Below are 20674 nucleotides of genomic sequence, written 5' to 3'. Positions count from 1 at the left end.
ATTGAGGTCTTTCACTGCGTTTTCTTCTGTTAAAAGAGTTCTGAAGGTGGAATTATATCAACAGTTTCGTTCAATTCTAATTGAAAATCCACTACTCATTCATATAAAATAAAATATTTTATTGAGATAGTACGTATACTTCTTCGATGTCACCACACGTTATACGACTTAACATATTACCTTCATCAAAGCTGCTCAACAATTACGTAATTACCATTTACCATTCAGAATATTTCCTTTTGCATCAGTTACCTGACAAAAGTTTGACAGAGATTTTCATTAAACTCCACATCTGTCCTTATTCTCTAACAGAAATCAATTTGATGTTATGGATTCACTCATGGTTTTAACTGAAAAAAACAACAAAAAAACCTTCTCGTATGATTTGGTGGAAACTGTCAAACTTTAAAACTAGGAGCCAAAACGTTTCAGGAGATTTACAGAGATCTCTATTTCATGTGTCACACTAAACATGCTCGCCCTTTCAGCCTTGTGGGCGTTATTACGTTCCGACCAATCCCACTATTGGTTGAGCAAAGAGTAGCCCAATAGTTGGCTGTGGGTGGTGATGACTAGCTGCCTTCTCCCTTATCTTACACTGCTAAATTAGGGACGGCTAGAGCAGATCTCCCTCGTGTGGCGTTGCGCGAAATTCAAAAATAAATAAATAAATACTATTTCGTGTAAGATTGGTATTCTTATCCTCGATGTAAAATTTGTAATTTTAACACATGGTTTAAGCCTCTCCTAAGGGCCACGATAACCACTGAAATTCTGTTAGACATGTTTTAGCTAAGTTTCCAAAGCGTGACTCTTTCAACTTGTCTCATTATTATCTTAAAGACTATGGTCTTATTTTTTCTTCTTCTTGGTTCCACAAGATTGAGATCTAAACTGGCGTGGGCCATTCTGAGATGTTTGTGTTGTTAATTTGAAATGAGACAAATGTGTAATTTATGATGGAAAGCTTTGTCCTATTACTACAACCTATTAACTGCTGACCAAGTAACTTCGCAATGGCTCCTTAAGTTCTTTTAAGATCACAAATAAGCCCCACACCCATTGTACAGTACTACACTCACAACACAATGCACTAGTTTCAGTTCCACATATTTTGCACAAGATAGCTTCGGTCCAACTGTTCACCTATCTTTTTCCATATATGCAATCACTTCAAAATTCTTATATGTTTCCACACAAACATTCACTTCAAAAGTAGTAAAATAAACTTTCGTCATTCCACAAAGTTATTTTTCTTGTTTGTTTGTTGAATTTCGGGCATTTTTCCCCTTCTCTAACTGCGTTAGCCATCCATGAGCTGTTAAGACGGTCAACTACACACCATCAACTCTTGGCCTACTCTTCACCATGAAGTAGTGGAATTTAAGTTTCACATTATACTCCTCCCAAGAATACCGAAACTTTAGACCAATCATTGTGGTACTGCACTTTATTAGAGATGATGAAATACACGTGGAATTTCTCAACTCTTTAATAGTACCCACAGTATGGAGAGTACCCATCTACCTGTGTGATGTATCCCAGTATTTACACATTTGGAGGGACCTTTCCAAGCATGAGTACATTCAGTGGATATCTTATAGTTTGGGCATTTTATTTTACTTGATCAAAAGGAACTTTTCGTGTATACGCACAAGATTATTGTGTTGTCTCATAGTCTTAAAATTTTCCAAGAACCAGACATATCAGTTAGTTTTGTCGGCAAAGTTTACCACTCCAGTGACAGGTAAGCTAATTTAAATTGCCAAACGAATAAATTACCAGTGTTCTAGATTCTGAAAATGATGAAACAGTTTACGGAAAACATGACTATTCTTGACACACAGATTCAGATTTACATATACTTTATTGGATGTAGCTTTTGGTCTATGTATCCACCACTTAAAATCGTTATTAATATTTTCGATAATTAATAAATGCTTTTTCAGCCAAGTTCATCTCAAGATAAGATAATGTATCGATAGTATTGTACAATTACGCTAATGGACTCCCTCTGTACAAGATGTACGGAGATAGGAAAACGATGACGTAGGAGATTTCTTCAATTCGTTATTTTTTTATAACATAAAAAATGCTTATTTAACCCTAAAATTCATATCGATGGCAGTAACACGTTCGTATGAAAATCGTTAAAATATCTGAACTTATAAACTATGTTTTTCTTTCAAAATGTTGAATAAAGTAACCATTAAAGTTTTTTCGTAAACTAGGTGTTTAGCTTAAAGAACATTGTTGTTAATACAATAAAAATAAAATTTCAAACTTAAACAAAATGAGTTATAGCGAGTGACTTACAAACGACGTGTAACTGTTGTATAACTTACACAACTCCAGTTAATTGTATTATTATTCATCCAATGTTTTAGGTAAAGGTGACGTCTTTGGGGACGTATTCTGGAAAGAGCCTACCATTGGCCAGTCATGCGCTAACGTTCGAGCCCTTACATACTGTGACATTCATGCTATTAAGAGGGATAAACTTTTGGAGGTTTTAAACTTCTACCACGCCTTCGCCAACTCTTTCGCCAGGAATCTTATTCTCACATACAACCTGAGGCACAGGGTAAGATAATATGGCTTAAAAGTTCGACCAGAATTTAATTCTTAAATATATGTATGTGTGTGTGTGTGTGTTTGTATGTAAGTGTGCAAAATGCAATATATTATATATTATTAGGCTTAGTGGCTTGAAAATGTGAAATTACATATAAAATGTTTGCCCCCTAGTGGAGAATTGTTTAAGCTTCCTTACATAGTTACTAAAAAAAAAATGTATTTTGTTTCTATGGTAAAACTGCTAAGGCTGTTTGTTGCTATACCTAATTTTGAAATAGTGCTCTGAGAGAAATAATTTGTGGATCCAGCACGCGTCCGAGTTTGTATAAAAAAATTTCCTAATAAATTAAAGTAGTTTAAAAAAAAACAAGTTAATAAAAACATTCCTTTTCCAAAAATATATAGTGTTTGCCACACATGGCTCTATTTTATCAAGAGTTCGGAATAAATTTTTTAACTTCGAGAAAGCACAGGTATGTTCCTGATTAAAGTGTATTACTTTAACATAGAGAGAATGCAGGTGTGTTCCTGGTTATTATCCATTGAAAAATACGATAATCCGTTTAACTATCAAACAGTAGATCAAAGTAATTCTCTTGTGTCGTCAAATATTAATACAACTAATTATCTTCTGTAATCCGAGGGTCGCGGGGTTCGCGCCCGCGTCGCGCCAAACATGCTCGCCCTCCCAGCCGTGGAGACGTCATAATGTGACGGTCAATCCCACTATTCGTTGGTAAAAGAGTAGCCCAAGAGTTGACGGTGATGACTAGCTGCCTTCCCTCTAGTCTTACACTGCTAAATTAGGGACGGCTCGGTGCAGTGCGCGAACAACATGCTCACTTAAATACTTGTTGCAGAATCCGCAAGCGATTGCGGCCCTATGTTCCCAGATGGAATCTAATGGTGATAACTAACTAACTAAACTAATTATCATATTATGTACTAACTAAATTACGGTTTAATGCACAGAGAGATGAGTGATATACAGACAAGATCCTAGGGGTACCTTCTGCTTTAGCGACAGTTGGTCTAACAGTTCAGCAATCATAAACGAACATTTTCACACACAGATACTTACTTGTGTGTTTGTGGGCGTTTTCTTATAACAAAGCCACATCGGATATCTGCTGAGCCCACGGAGGGGAATCGAACACCTGATTTTAGAGTTGTAAATCCGTATACATACCGCTGTACTAACGGGGTGCGAGATACTTTTGTCAAACAATGGTTTACAAAAGGTCTGTTTATTCAGACAAGATAATGGCTGAATATGATAAAACTGTTGTTTTCCAATCATAAATTCGAAGGTATTATGTTTTTTTCTGAAATATCTATCAACAACACTAGTCTAAGATGGATTATTTGTCTCGAATTTTTTACAAGTTCCACAGTAGTTTCTGTACGCTGGATCCGAAAACGATATACATTTTTCTCCATAAGATACAGATTAGGCCCGGCATGGCCAAGCGTGTTAAGGCGTGCGACTCGTAATCTGAGGGTCGCGGGTTCGCATCCCGGTCGAGCCAAACATGCTCGCCCTTTCAGCCGTGGGGGCGTTATAATGTGACGGTCAATCCCACTATTCGTTGGCAAAAGAGTAGCCCCACAGTCGGCGGTGGGTGGTGATGATTAGTTGCCTTCTCTCTAGTCTTACACTGCTAAATTAGGGACGGCTAGCATAGATAGCCCTCGAGTAGCTTTGTGCGAAATTCCACAATCAAACAAACAGATACAGATTTTTCACAAAACTTCATATATACTTGTACACAAGTGATTTATCTTCATTTAAACCGGTCACATTTTGTTATTTTTTTAAAAAATTCTTCAGATCAATCGCGACGTAAGAATCTTATCGATCGTTCTAGAACTAAAACATAATAATAAAAAATGTTCAATGCTGTAAAATACATAATAATGCGATATAATTAAGAGTTTTTTTTCCTTCACAATTTAAGGCTCGCATGGCCAAGTGGATAAGGCACTCGACTCGTAATTCGCGGGTTCGAATCCCCATCACACCAAACATGCTAACGTGAGGCGTTATAATGTGACGGTCAATCCCGCTATTCGTTGGTAAAAAAGTACCCCAAGAGTTGGCGGTGGATGGTGGTGACTAGCTGCCTTCCCTCTAATCTTACACTGCTTAATTAGGGACGGCTACTGCAGAGAGCCCTCGTGTAGCTTTATGCGAAATTAAAACCAAACCTCATCAATTTCTAAAAAAATCTTTTTGTGATAGAAAAAATGAATATTATTATCTAAATCTGCGTAGCTGAATTATGGAACAACCATTATAAAAACCAAAATAAATTATAAAGTTTAAACTCGCAGGCCTGTGTAATCGTTATTCGAAAAAATGTGTAAGCCCTTAAGCCTTTTCTACTGATCGAAATTTCACGATTTGTCGGTTTTTCACAAAAAACAACGCAGACGAGAAAGGTTCATGGGCACATTGCTCGCTAGTCATGCAACATTTATAAGTTACTGGTAGAACGATTCGAAATTCTGTAAAATATATAGAGTTGAAGTATTTCAGTCAGTTCGCATTCTTATCTAACCAAGATAAATCGAATATTTGTCCTTTAAATTATGCTCTTTCAAGAAGTTCTCTTAAAACTGAAAAAACAAAAAACACCTTTTACAACGATGTTAGTGTGAGTTCTCACACCATCTTCAAAGGTTTTATTTAATTTGTCGCCCACGTTTATACACTCGTTTATAGAATTCTCGAAACTCGACGAGACATTGCACTTTAGAAAACTGCTCAGCAACCCTATTCGAAACCAAAATACAAAACATGTTTACTGCACAGGAATTTTGTTTCAAATAAAAAATGTAACATATTTTATTAGCATAAAATGGCATAAATAATACAGTAAAAACTGGCTTTTAAAAGTAGTTTTGATATTACAGCATTACATTAAAATTTTGATTTAAATGTTTTACAGAAGGAAACGTTTTTTTTGCTAAAATTTAACATCAGAAATATTAACATGCATTCAGAAGAATCTCTCTTAGTAGGCCTCACACCTCTTATTCTTCCTTATATATCTCCCCCTGGTGCAGTGGTAAGTGCACGGATTTACAACGCTAAAATTGGGGGTTTAATTTTTCCTTGGTAAACTCAGCAGATAGCTCGATGTGGTATTGCTATAGGAAAAGACACGGGCCCTACATGTGACCTACAATTGGGCCCATCATGGCCAAGCGTGTTAAGGCATTGGACTCGTAATCTGAGGGTCGCGGGTTCGCATCCCCGTCGCGCCAAACATGCTTGCCCTTTCAGCCATGGAGACGTTATAATGTGACGGTCAATCCCACTATTCATTGGTAAAAGAGTAGCCCAAGAGTTGGCGGTGGGTGGTCATGACTAGCTGTCTTCTCTCTAGTCTTACACTGCTAAATTAGGGACGGCTAGAACACATAAGACACACAGACTCTTCTTTATATTTATACCCCATGGGTGGACAAACATTTATTCTCCCAAATGATATGATAGTGCCAGAATAGCATTTCTATATGCAACAACGCCTATAAAGTTGGGGTATTTCAAGCTACAATTTAAAACTAAAGGCTGTCCAATTCATGTCGTAGAAGTTGTTTATTAGAACTTCCTTGCGAATGACGTTTTCAATATTTGTACCTAAAGGAAATAATTCTTTTTTTAGCAAACTGAATGACCATATCCCGAATAGAGTCACGTAGAGTTGACACTGAGTAAAAGAATTATGACATCCATTTTCCAAAGAGCCTGGCATGGCCTAGCGCGTTAAGGCGTGCGCTTCGTAATCTGAGGGTCGCGGGTTCGCGCCCGAGTCGCGCCAAACATGCTCGCCCTCCCAGCCGTGGGGGTGTATAATGTGACGGTCAATCCCACTCTTCGTTGGTAAAAGAGTAGCCCAAGAGTTGGCGGTGATGACTAGCTGCCTTCCCTCTAGTCTTACACTGCTGAATTAGGGACAGCTAGCACAGATAGCGCTCGAGTAGCTTTGTGCGAAATTCCAAAACAAACAAACAAACCGTTTTCCAAAATGATGTTATTCTGCGAATTTCTTTTTCCGATAAGAAACATGGCTCCACTAAAGCGCAGCGCTATGTTATATTAGACAATTAATTTGAAAGAATTCGAAAACATCAACCCACAAGTTTTTCTACTCAATCATTCTAAATATACCACTGTTGTGTTACAATGTTAATCTTTATACCATACTAGAGATTACATCAGTAACTGATAGATAGAGTAGTGAACAATCTAAGTTGGTTGAAAACGAAATGACGACAAAAAAGGTATTTTAACACAGAAAAAAATGTGTCAATTCATGATTAAAATGTTGAAGTAATAAAATATAAAATTCATTAGATCAGATAGTGCCTTAATCACTGTACTAAGTAAAATAGTTCGTGGATCACTCCATTACATAAGAGAGCACCTACATAACTCCATTAGATAAAATAGTACCTGGATCACTCCATTAGATAAGAGAACACCTAGATCACTCCATTAGATAAGAGAGCATCTAGACTACTCCATTAGATAAGAGAGCACCTAGATTACTTCATTAAATAAGAGAGCACATAGTCTATTCCTTTAGATAAGAGAGCACCTAGACTACTCCAATAGATAAGAGAGCACCCACATTACTCCATTAGATAAGAGAGCACTTAGATCACTTCATTAGATAAGAGAGCACCTAGATCACTTCATTAGATAAGAGAGCACCTAATCTACTCCTTTAGATAAGGGAGCACCTAGACTACTCCATTAGATAAGAGAGCACCTACATTACTCCATTAGATAAGAGAGCACCTAGATCACTTCATTAGATAAGAGAGCACCTAGAGTACTCCTCTATAAAATAAGATAGTATCTGGATTACTTTCTCCACTTAGTAAGATATCATTTGGATCACTCCATTAAGTGGGATTAGATCTTGATCATTAGAAAACAATCACAGCATTAAATATCCGTATCTAAAAGACTTAAGAACTTATAAAATTCGTTTCATTTTCTAACAGAGACAAAAAAATAAGTATAAATAAAACGAATAGCAAAGCTAACAGATTTATCAAAGCAAAAACTGCTAGTTCTGGTGAACTAACGAATTACATCAGTCATAAGATGAACTGAGTGACTTGTATACCAAAGAGGAAGAAAAGAAAAACAGAAAGAGAACAAAAGTTAGGTTCTCCAAACATTACAGAAGTTTGTTTGTTTTTTAAATATCATAAGCATAATCAGAAAATAACTGATGATATCATATGATTTTAAATAACACATGAAATAATTTGATTCTTGTTATTATTGGTCTAGCATTTTTGGCTTGTTCGATATCCAGTTCTAATGCTGCATTAGAAAAATAACACCTGAAGTGGTAAAAATTATGTATATAGTAATTTTGTTCTGTTTGTTTGATCTAATAATCAACCATGTCCAGGTGGTTAAGGCACTCGACTCGTAATCTGAGGATCGCGAGTTCGAACCCCCGTCACATCAAACACGCTTGTCCTTTCAGCGTGGGGCGTTATAATGTTACGGTCAATCTCTCACTATTCGTTGGTAAAAGAGTAGCCCAAGGGTTGGCGGTGGATGGTGATGACTAACTGCCTTTCCTCTTGTCTTACGCTGCTAAATTAGGGACGGCTAGCGCAGATAGCTCTCGAGTAGCTTTGCGCGAAATTCCAAATAAACCAAACCAAATCTGATGACTAAGAGGATCCATGTATTAGCACTGTGTGGTTTTGCGATTATAATTCCAATATGATGGTGTTAATTGAATCAGTATAGGAACAAATGAACTTTAGATGAACAGAGAATGAATTGGAAATAATTACTTGTTTTCTAAATTGGCATAATGAAAACTTGATAGAAGGAGGCAGGAAATAAAGAATGTCTTTACTTTGTAGGATAATTAATTTGTTGTTGGTGCTGCTATTTTCTTAGCGTAAAACTGCACAATGGATTATCTGCAGTCTTCACACCGCGAGGAAATAAGCCCCGGATGTTAGCATGTGCGTTCGTAGACTTACTGCTGGGTCCCCTTATGACCTTTTATCTTATTTACTGAATTTTGTGTGACTTTTTTGTCATGTTTTTCTTAACTGAAACAAATGGTTTCAATTGTTCTAACCATCGTAGTTCTATATTCTCCACGCCTAACATCTAGCAATATTACGCTTTGCACGTGGTAGGTATAAGAGTAAAAATTTTAAATATTATAGAAAATATTAATGGGTGAAGTTGAAAAGTTGCGCAAACTGTTAAGAGTTTGAAAAAAATGCGCAGAAAATGTTAGTGGGTGAAGCTGAAAATTTGTGGAAAGAGTTGGCTTATGGCAGGTGTCGCCCCCCCCCCCCAGTGGCTCAGCGGTTTGTCTGCGGACTGACAACGCTAAACACCGGGTTTCGATACCCGTGGTGGGCAGAGCACAGAGAGCCCATTGTGTTGCTTTGTGCTTACTTCAAAACAACAACAGATCTTACTCGAGGGAATTGAAAACTTAAAAAAGTTGATTTAGCAGGTCAATTTTAAAATTTATGGAAAATATTACGTATAAGGTTGTAAGCTTAATGAAGATACTGGCGTGTGTACTAAAAGGCCTTAGAGAAATATTTTTCTCTTAGGAAACAGAAACAGAGTCATTTAATAAAGCAATTCTTCAAAGTGTATCAGATTTTACACGAAACGGTTAATTCTAACTGCTCTATTATTTATAAGAATAAAGACGTAATGTTTCACCTCAGAACAATAGCAATTGAAACTCTACGGTCTAATTAATAAGTTGAAATGTACAAAGTTTTATCGTACGGTAAGCTTGTGAATTTAGAAACTTTCATAAAGTATAAGAGAGAATTTGAAAGAGGATGAAGTTCCCCATTACTAACCGTTTTTTTGTTTCTTTTGTTGTTGTCTAATTTCGCGCAAAGCTACTCAAGGACTATCTACGCTAGTCGTCCCTAATTCAGCAGTGACAGACTAGAGGGAAGGAAGCTAGTAAACGCCATTCACCGCCAACCCTTAAGCTATTTTTTTGCAAACAAATAATGATATTGGAATTAACCATCACATTATAAACTTTTCATAGCTGAAAAGGTGAGCATGTTCGGTGACAGGGATTCGAACCTTCGACCCGCACTTTGATGGCGAGTGTCCTAATCATCATTCCACATCAGTCTACATGAGATTTCTCTAATACGGTCGCCAAAGTTAGGCAGCGTTTGAGTAGTCCAAAGAACTAGAACCAACCAAGCATGTATTATTGATGTTACACGAATCACATAAAGTCGGTTTGGGAATAAATCATTTATTTTTTCTTTGGAGAATTTCGTGTGATTGACTTGTTTTATCTAAAATTACTACAGAACAACCTACGTACATGTTTAAGCACAATGTTACCATCGTATTTGAGTTTCACATTAAAAAAACAGTCATTGTCCAAATAAAAGTTCCAAGAATTACCGCATATCCGTTCTTACAGAGATTTAAATTTTTCTAATTTTTAATACATTTGAACTTTGAAGTTGCAGCATTTTACCAGCGCTTGAAGCATGAATTAAAATCTGCATTTATTTTCAAAATCGAATGCAACACAATACGTAATAAGATAATAATAACAAGGACTTCGTTTGATTTTCAGCTACTCGTGAGTGTTTGTAGAGATAGGAATCTCATCGTGAATAAAACCTGGTCTTAATTATGGTTGGTAGAACTCCTTATATAGGGTCAGGTGGTTAGGGCGCTCGACTCGCAATCTGATGGTCGCGGGTTCGAATCCATGTTACACCAAACATGCTCGCCTTTTCAGCCTTGGGGTCGCTATAATGTGACCATTAAAGAGTAGCCCAAGATTTGGCGGTGGGTGGTGATGACTAGCTGTCTCTCTTCTAGTCTAAATAAGGGACAGTTAGCGCAGATAGCCTTCAAATAGCTATGCGCGAAATGTTTGGTGCGATCGGGAGTCGAACCCGCGACCTTCGGATTACGAGTCGAACGTCTTAACACACCTGGCCATGCCGGGCCAAATCTTTTACAACAATAAATTATCGCTTTGTGATGTTGTTGTTGTTTTTTAAAATGGATATCTTTTAGAAGCTCTCTTACGTAACAATATTAAATTGTAAACGTTAGAAAATACACGAACAGAGATTAGACCTAACAATTAATCGAACCTAACGTTCGATTTCTGTTGTGAACAAAGCATAAACGCTTCATTATGCATCTAGGCACCAGTAAACTACCAAACAATGAACCAGAAGTGGCTTGGTGGTTACGGTTTCGGGATGCGCATCAGAAGATTCTAGGTTGTAAGTGTAATGCCGCTGAAATAATACACACTTTCAACTCTGCAAACATTACAGAAGTTTAAATAAACAAATTCCTTTTTAGCTCAAAGAGTCACAACAACAAATTTATTATGGTAGTGATTTCTGCTGACTTCTTGTCCTCCATCTGGTAAGTAGTTCAAAATTAGGAGCAACCAAATCCAAACTTTAGGAATCAGAGACGAGCGCATTCCGGTGGTTAGCGTACCGAACAGTAAAACTGGATTTTTTTTTAGTTTGAGTCTCGCGCTTTAGGGCCATGGATGCATTATTAGAATAAAGGTCAACTCCGTTATACAGCCTAACAAGAGCAGCCCAAGAGCTGGCAGCTGGTGGTGTTTAATAGCTGCTGTCCCTTTATTCTATAGTTTAAACATTATGGACGGGTATGCATATTTAGCTTTCGTGTAGCTTTGAATAAAATGCAAAAAACAAACATAATTTTAAGGGTCTCTGCTCTTGTTGTTTATTGCACGAATGAATAAAGCGCTGTTGAGTGTGAAAATACCAATACCAAATCCGGTCAATGAAAAATATTAAACATTTAACATACATTTTTTTAATTCAATCACTGGGTTGACTCAAACAATTATTCATTTCTTTTTAATGAAAACCACTAACTTTTGAAATAACTTATACCATTTTTGTCTTAGAAAGTTGTTTTTCATAAAACTGTTTACAAGTATGAAATAAACTATTCAAAAACAATGTTATAAACTGATTTTTTACGTAGATTATTTTTTTAATAATTTAGTTATTATTTATTTCCATTAAGAAGAGCGTTGTATCTTTCAGTTGATATTTCGCAAGGTATCCGATGTGAAGAGAGAAAAAGAACTCGGGGATAGACGCCGGAATGAACCTCTGCAAGAGATTTCGCAGGACCATCTTGTGCGCAAACTCTTTTCTCGCTTCAGAAGGAACGGTTCGACCGGCCATCAAATGGCTACATTACCAAGTCCGGACGTAGAACGAGTGGAACGACCGTCATTCAGTGAAAGTGGAGCAACGCCCTCTAGCAGAAGCAGCATATTTAAACTACTGAACATTTCTGAAGGAGCAGATAAAGGAAGGGCTGCGAAATGGACGCCAGCGATTGGACTAACCAAAACTGAAAAGGTTGACGGTGACAACAAAGAAAACCAGGGAGCGACAGAAAACTTGAACCTGATTAAAAAGGGAGAAATAATTGAAAAAAAGACAGATGCTCTTCATGTCATTAAAGACTTCAAAACTATAGTAAATCCGGGAGCGAAAAATCCAGCTAAGCGGTCCAAAGTTCTATCGCACCAAGAAACTATCGAGGAGACAGTTGAACCAGATGGTCAACAAATTTTGCTTCAAGAAAATGGCGACAGCGCCCAATCAAACAGTGGTTCAGGAAAGAATAAAGAATGTTACCATCGGCATATTCATGTGGAAGAACAGAAATATGGGAGCAGGCCTTATAGCTTCGACAGTGGTAATTTTTCCTCTGACCTCTTTTCACCACGAAGCTTGTCTAGTACCGACTATCAACAGATACTCGCCAACCTTATGGATCTGAAAGTTGACTTGAAACTGGAAGTCCAACGGCTAAATCAAAAGTTGGTTAGAATAGAAGATAATATACTTGAACTTCTCAAGCACGTGCCTAATTGTGGTCCCAGTCCAGGGCAATCCTCAACAATAAATAATTCTCACAATTCTGCCGATCATCCGAAACATACGTGTGGTAAAACTGGTGCACGGAAAGACGTCGTTAATTTTGGAGCAGACAAATTACCGAGCAAAAGAAAAAGTGTCCGTACAAAAACAAAACCTAAGACCCCCACACCAAGAAGTTCACCCACGGACTTGACCGTTAGAGCCATGTTAGAGAACGAAATCGAAGAGCAGGAGAGGGATACATCTCTTTCTCTTGGTTCTTGTGAGAAAGAAGATCAATACATATGATAAATCTTCATGAAATTATAAACACTCCACTATTCTTTGTCAATATTTAGAATATACCAGATGGAGATTTTTGAAAGAACCAATTTTACTGCAATATGTATTACAACATCAAATGAAATGGAACAAGTTTGCAAACTTATCTGTTTCAGGTACTTAGTCGCTTTGATTAAAGTTAATCACTTTTCTATTATTATTATATGCAAGCTTTGTTTTAATGATTATGCAATGGCTAATGCGACTCTCCAGAAGAATGTATTGTTAATCTTATGTTCAAGTTACTATTGTGAGTGACTATTCAGAAACACCAAACATGTTTATCAATCATTAACCTATTTACAATAGGTAGAAATTTTCATTTTGAAACGTTCGGTTAATTGTTGCTCTCAACAGAGTTTTCTTCCAATTCAGTTGTCAATGAAACTATAAAACTGCCACTAGAAAGAAGTGTTGGCGTTAACCCACTTTTTTCGGTTCAAAGGTTTATGAAAAAGTCATTTTCTGAGCTAAACGAATCTGCTGGAATCCACGGGATCGGATTTTTCCAGTACGTCTTTTCAGTTGGAGCAAGCCCAGTATCAATGTATTCTCAGTACGGCTGGTATGGGTATTAGCGCTTTGATTGCAATAAAATACAGTACAACACTTCGACCTCCTTAGAGAGTCAACCAGTGTCAAACAAAACATGACCCAAAAAGGTCGAAACGCTGCTCTGTACTTTATTTTAATTAAAGTGCTAATACCGATACCAGCCCTCTTAAAAATACATTTTTACTTCAAGTGGGTTTCTCGTCATCATGTAAGCCCAATATCGGTTCATATTCCGTTCTACAAGGGAGTTAAACCTTTAATCTATTTTTCTAACCGATTTGTTATTTCTTAAGGCAGTAGTGGTTTGATGCATATATTTATTTATTTATTTTATATTGTGACAACTATCTTTAAATAAGCTTTTATTATTACTTTATGAGATTTGAAGCATAAACATGCATTGAAATTATTTCATTACTACAAACCAGAATAAAAGTTCAAATTTAAAATTTTATAATTTTAATAAGAGTTTAGCTTACTTTAACGATACTTTGTTATAAATAACTCGGAGGATTGAGTGAAATCAATACACAGAGCCTAATATTTATTCCATGAAGTGTAATTTAATCTTATTTCATTGTTTTTACCAAAGAAAGAATGCTGAGACACAAATGTAAAATTGAGGTGTATATATATATATATATATATACACATGAGCATATAGAAGTCATTAATAGATTTATATATATAACTATCTTTATCCTCTCTTGCAACGTACTGTAATACTTCATTAAACCTCGTGATGCGTCATATAATAATACGATTTCCACGTTCTTGTTGTTTTTGTATAGCTTATGTATAAATGTAGTTAACAAATCATGATAATTCCAGTATATGTAACTTCACGTTTGGAAAAGATACCAAGTAAGGTGTATGTTTGTCTGCGCTTAAAACTAACACAGATAGATATGGAAAAGAAAGTTGATACATCATACGTAGAGAGGAATAAGACGAGAGTAATGCGTAATGATTAATATATAAACTACAATCTTTTTATATTTCTTGTTTCAAGTGTTCTATCTTAGATTAGCTCGTTAAACATTTAGGAATTTCTTTTAAATATATTGTTATCATTGAGATTTGCTTCCCGGTGAAACATCGATAGGTCTGCTAGATTCCGGATTACCATTCCCCTGGTGGGCAGAGCACAGGTAGCCCTTTGTGTAGCTTTGTGCTTAATAACAAACAAACAAACATTGAGATTTGCTTCCCGGTGGAACATTGATAAGTCTGCTAGATTTCGGGTTACGATACCCCTGGTGGGCAGAGCACAGGTAGCCCTTTGTGTAGCTTTGTGCTTAATAACAAACAAACAAACATTGAGGTTTGATTCCCGGTGGAACATCGGTACGTCTGCTAGATTCCGGACTACGATACCCCTGGTGGGTAGAGCACAGGTAGCCCTTTGTGTAGCTTTGTGCTTAATAACAAACAAACAAACATTGAGGTTTGCTTCCCGGTGGAACATTGATAGGTCTGCTAGATTCCGGGTTACGATACCCCTGGTGGGCAGAGCACAGGTAGCCCTTTGTGTAGCTTTGTGCTTAATAACAAACAAACAAACATTGAGGTTTGCTTCCCGGTGGAACATTGATAGGTCTGCTAGATTCCGGGTTACGATACCCCTGGTGGGCAGAGCACAGGTAGCCCTTTGTGTAGCTTTGTGCTTAATAACAAACAGACAAACATTGAGGTTTGATTAACTTGATCGAAGATTTGGATTTTATTGCATTGTTATTATAAATCAATATAAACATCAATCACTATTATTGTTAGGTGATTTTAGTTATTGTATTTATATACACACATATGTACACGTGAGTATGTTTTCAAGTCTTTCTTTTCGACACAGAGAAAATACAAAAACATAAACATTCCCATAATTACAAGTTATTAAGTGATGGAGGCACCCGAATGACATTTTTAATGGTAAATGTTTATTCTCTTATAACGTGTAAATTAATGTAAGGTAATATTTTATACTGTATCTAAAACGAATATATTAAAAATCAAAGGATTTAAACTTGTTCGTTTAAATACCTCCAATAGTAAAAACAAAACTCTTGTTCGTGAGAAAGTTAAACTCTATGGATTACATACAAGTTTCAACACGCATGCGCAATATTCAGAGTACAGTATTTTTATTCGTTTTTGCGCAGTTTTGCTTTATAGTTTATGTGTTAGATCTTGTTTAATAATCTGACAAACAATGATTCCAATGTAGGTTTTCAAAAATCACGTTGGTATTACGTTCAATGGTCTGAAATATTAACGAATCCAATGTACGTTTGAAAAGTGTCTTTTATAATTAGGTTTATGATTAAACATACCAATGAATTCGTTGTGAATTTACAACGAATGTATAAGAATGACGATGATATGTATCTTATCACCAAATAAGCTTCTTATCTACGTTTCAATTGCATCAGAAGGTCAAAATTAAAACACCTGAATTTGACAGCTCAGTTTTGTCGAAAATAATTGTAAATGCTTGTTTGTTAACAGTTAAACAAACACAAACCTACACAATTTCCACTTGTTCTTTGATCACCACGAGTATCCAAACTCGACTTTTAGCATTATAAAGTCCGTATACCACTGTGCCACGAGGAAGCTTCAAGTAATTAAACATTGTAATTATACAAACAGTCCCTGAAATTAGCACATTAAGTCTAGAGCAAAGATAAAAATGGCATCATCAGAATAACGCAAGGACAAATGTAGTGGTCTATTCTGAAAATAATTTTCCACTTAATGCGCAAGATAAGTACAAGGCAAGCGTCCTTACCTACGTAAAAACCGAAAAGCGTTAGTTCTTTTAATCGATAAAATATTTTTAATGAAATCTTAAAATTAGAAGGGGCTTTCGAATTTAACTAACATAAATATCTGGACAGTCAAGTCTACATTTTTTTTTTTTTTTTTTTGAAATTATAGCGTGGTCTATTTCCTTTAAACACGTTCTACGTTCGGCTTGGTTTTTACAGTTATCCACTAAATTCAGTCAAAGCTTGCATCTCATATTAAACATCTGAGTTCATTGCATTATTTAATTTTTCAGCTACTTATTAACAGTTGTATTTTCGTACAAAATCTTAATATTTGAAAAATCAAGAAGTTAGAGGAAAATAGTTACGAGTTTGCTTGTTGTTGTTGTTTTATCTTACGACGACATATTTTTTTACCGCCATACTTGACGTGTATTATGAAATGCCATACAGCTTTGTTGTCGCTAATTTCGAAAACTGCATTAACTGGTGTTTTGTTTTAAATATTACTGGAGTATATAGTTATCTTTTAAATCCAGGAAATGTATTTAATTAGATTTCTTAATTTAAAAAAAATATATAAACACGGTAGAAGAATAATGATCTCATTATCTTATCTAACAAGTATAGTACATACAAAGTAAGAACATTAAGTTCAAATAACAAATTACAGTAATCCAAGGAACTGATATGTTTCATGTACTCCTGTAATTTCTCATTTTGCATGCCTGGAAGAAAAATAGAAGTTGTGAAGTTACAACTGCAGCGGCCCTGCATGGCCAAGTGGGTTAAGGCGTTCGACTTGTAATCTGAGAGTTGCGGGTTCGAATTCCCGTCACATAAAATATGCTCACCCTTTCAGCCGTGGGGGCGTTATAATGTGACGGTCAATCCCATTATTCGTTGGTAAGAAAGTAGCCCAAGAGTTGGCGGTGAATAGTGATGACTAGCTGCCTTTCCTCTTGTCTTACGCTGCTAAATTAGGGACGGCTAGCGCAGATAGCACTCGTGTAGCTTTGCACGAAATTAAAAAATAAACAAACAATTGCAGTACGTTGTGAGGCGCCATCTCGTAATATTAAATAATATTTGATTAAATTAATTTTATTATTTTGATTTTAATTGGAGCATTGAGAATAGGTCAAAGGTTATGATTTTTTTTTTGCAGTCAATGCTAGTTAGTATATGTTGCATCATTGAATAAAAGGTTTAATTTCTATATTACAAATAGATTTTGAGAAATTTTTAATGTTTTTATTTATTTATTTAAATAGTTTCTTCTCTTCTTGAACTTTCTATTATTGTTAAAAGATGTAGACGACAGCCCATTCCTTTGACGTGTAAGTTATTTCTTTGACTACGTACGATTATTCCCAAGATTAACCTATGCGTACTATACGAAAAATAAAATTATTTGTTAAAGGATCTTGTAATAATAGCTAGAATCTGGAGCTTTTCATTAAAGTAAAACTCTGCGTTTCATCTTCCTGTTCACTTACAGATCTGTAAAGAAATTATTGTAAGCAGTATGTTAGTAATCTCTTATCATACACCTCATCTGTGTAAGCTTCTATAAAGGTTTCCCATGATTCTCAAGTACTTCTGCCTTTAAACGATAAATATAATCTTAGAATGCTTCAGAAGATATACTGTAGTAACGCGGCTTCACTTCAAATGAGATAGTTATTAGATATACCAGCTTTTAGGTTTACTGTGTTCCTGTATAACGGGAAATTTGTTACTGTTGTTTTGTTTTTGAGGAGAGCTGAAGTTAAAGACGTGGCTTTGTTACCAGAAGTGTGAGAAATATTTTTTTATCACTGTAATTCACAGATAGTTGAATCTCATACTTTATTGCTACCATCCAGAATCATCAGTTATAAGTTACTTAACTAACAAGAAAAATACGATTTATAAAGCCCCACTAAAATTCATTTAATTTATATTTAATGAAATGTGGATTAGAGAGCCACCTGTTGCCTTGCTTGTTAAACACAGAATTGTCTCTGTTATCATTTATTCTTTTACCCCTATTAACACTTTTCCTACATATATATATATATTTACATGCATTTACCTATTTACATTTTCCAAAGATGTACCTAGTAACTAGCATCAACTAATTATATTAAAACGTGTATTTGTTTCTTAGTAGTTGTAAGAAAGTATTTAACTGTTGGCCTTAAAATTTACTTGAGTGGATTGGATATTTAGAGTGTTTAAAGAATGGCACAATCACACCTGTTAAAAGCAAGTTTTTTATGTATATAAGGTACGTAGGTTTTGTTATAAGGATAAAAACATATTAATTACCTCCAGTGTGGTCTCATTTTTTAAATATGGTGCATCAACATGTACACTACATTTGTTGTTTAGTCGCAAATCTGCAAAACTTTAGTTCCTTCTAAAGCTAGTAAATAACGTTCATACCTTCAAATCAAGAATCACGTGGTCACTGGTGATAACAATGATATTTCGATTTATTTATTTTCAACTTATTTGACATCATAGAAATATCAATAAAACATAACGTCATCTGTGTTTGACATCTTGGTAAATGAGATTTGTGGCGCCATCTGTCAGCTATCCACGTTTAAAGCAGAGACAACAGATTTGAATTGCAACTACAATTTTTAACCAATCCAAAAACATTAAAAATAACACACCATAGTTCTTGTAGCACAGCTTTTGCGCTTCAAAGATTTAATGAGATATTTGAGTATTTTTGTTTTTTTAGGTGTGTTTTTTTTTTAGGTTGTGAGAGAATTACCTCAGTTACGCCAATATAACTCTAAGACCTCATAAGTAAGTGTAAAGAAACATAGTTTCACAGTTATTGTTTTCTTTCTATATAAATATTACAATATCAAATCTATTGTTTCGAAGCCAATACTCTACTACAGCAAAAAATAAAAACGATTTTTTTTCATTTGTTCCATTTGTAGTCGTTTATGATTTTCAAAATCGAATTCTAATCTACCACTAATTTTAAAAAAATCCATACTTCTATTTTCCACCATTTTTGTCACTTCTTTATTATGATCATAGCATTCCATCAATTGTCCTTCAAACCAAGCCAGTACAGCGGTACGTCTGCGAAATTATACTGCTAAAAACCGAGTTTCGATACCCGTGGTGAGCAGATCACAGATAGCCCTTTGTGTAGGTTTCTGCTTAATAACAAACAACCTTAAAATCAAAATTACACCGTGTACTGTTTACCATATTTCTTCCAGGCAGACTGGAATAATTAACATATATATCTAGGTACTACGTACCGTATAATTATTGTTCTAACATTGTATTTTCTGGGTCTTTTCTGGTTCTATTACGAACCATCTTTTATTCTGCAGAGTTTACTGATGTTTCCAAATGTGTGTACCAGCTTTACTATAACCTAGCCTTTACACCTGTACAACATTAGTAGTTTCCTTCCTGGATGTCTGTACCAGCTTTACAACTACTTAGCCTTTACGCCTGTACAACATTAGTAGTTTTCTTCCTGGATGTGTGTACCAGCTTTACAACAACTTTTCTGGCTGAAGTGTCTGAATACTCTTTTTAACTGCTCATGCGCACGTTTAAATTAAAAACTAAATACGAAAATAACTAAAGAAAGACTAAATGTTGAATGCCTTCACATGTCAAACAAAAACAATTCTTTTTAATAGCATTTCGACCGTAACCTTGCATCATTAAACTCAGAAAGTCACTTGGGAACTTTAGCAGTCTGAAGCCTTAATTCTACTAACCCAGCATGTGTGATGATATACAGAGATGGTGATAAGAACTGCAATCTGTGACCTGAAAGAAAAGATTGTTGAAACCAAAGTAAACATCAGAACAGTAAAGCTATTTTCCCTGCGTTAGGCGACTCTGGGCTTAACTAAAAATGAAATGAGGTCATATCATTTGACATATACTAGTCATTTTAGACCACTGTTCCAAATAAACAGGTGTCTATATCCTTTCTGACACTACCGTTCAGACTAAAGAAGACAAACTTTGTTACTCAATTCAACATTGGAGAGACCCCTTTTGAATAATTCTTTTTCTAAGTGGTATTGACCAATGGGAAAATAAAAACAAATAAAATACTGCGTACTCCACACTTCGACAGGCTGGAAGAAAACAACAAAGAAATAATCAAAAACCATACTGGCTAAGTTTGTGACTCTCAAAAGGACAGATCAGGATGGTCGCCTTTCGTGCATCATTGTTCATATCTTGAGATCCTCAAAACTCTTTATGCAGATGTAGTCTTACATTGAGAGAGTAAGTAAACCTCCTGGATGAAGTGAACTTTGGCTTTGGTTGTTGTCACATCCGAAGGCACCTGCTCACAATAATATTTGTAATGTGTAGCAATGCCAGCAGTATTAATCAATTAGTGTTTAAGATAACAAGAGTGGATACTGTAGGTACGAAAGACCATTCAACCAGAAAACACCAACATTGAAATTTCGGTAATAAACAACGAACTG

General features: G+C 35.6%; 1 protein-coding gene across 1 annotated transcript in view; it reads left to right on the top strand.

The window, feature by feature from the left end:
- The window catches only part of LOC143228814 (potassium voltage-gated channel protein eag-like), a 164772-nt gene extending 148885 nt beyond the window's left edge, over positions 1-15887 (top strand). Inside the window, 2 exon segments of the mRNA XM_076460186.1 lie at positions 2388-2584; positions 11695-15887. Of these exon segments, the coding sequence (XP_076316301.1) occupies positions 2388-2584; positions 11695-12834 (1337 nt within the window). The 3' untranslated portion in view covers positions 12835-15887.
- The last annotated feature ends 4787 nt before the right edge of the window (positions 15888-20674 follow it).

This window comes from Tachypleus tridentatus, chromosome 1 (assembly GCF_004210375.1).
Source record: "Tachypleus tridentatus isolate NWPU-2018 chromosome 1, ASM421037v1, whole genome shotgun sequence".
In the NCBI taxonomy this organism is placed as follows: domain Eukaryota; kingdom Metazoa; phylum Arthropoda; class Merostomata; order Xiphosura; family Limulidae; genus Tachypleus; species Tachypleus tridentatus.
Note: the sequence above shows the minus strand (reverse complement) of the source record. Positions and strands in the feature narration are given on the sequence as shown.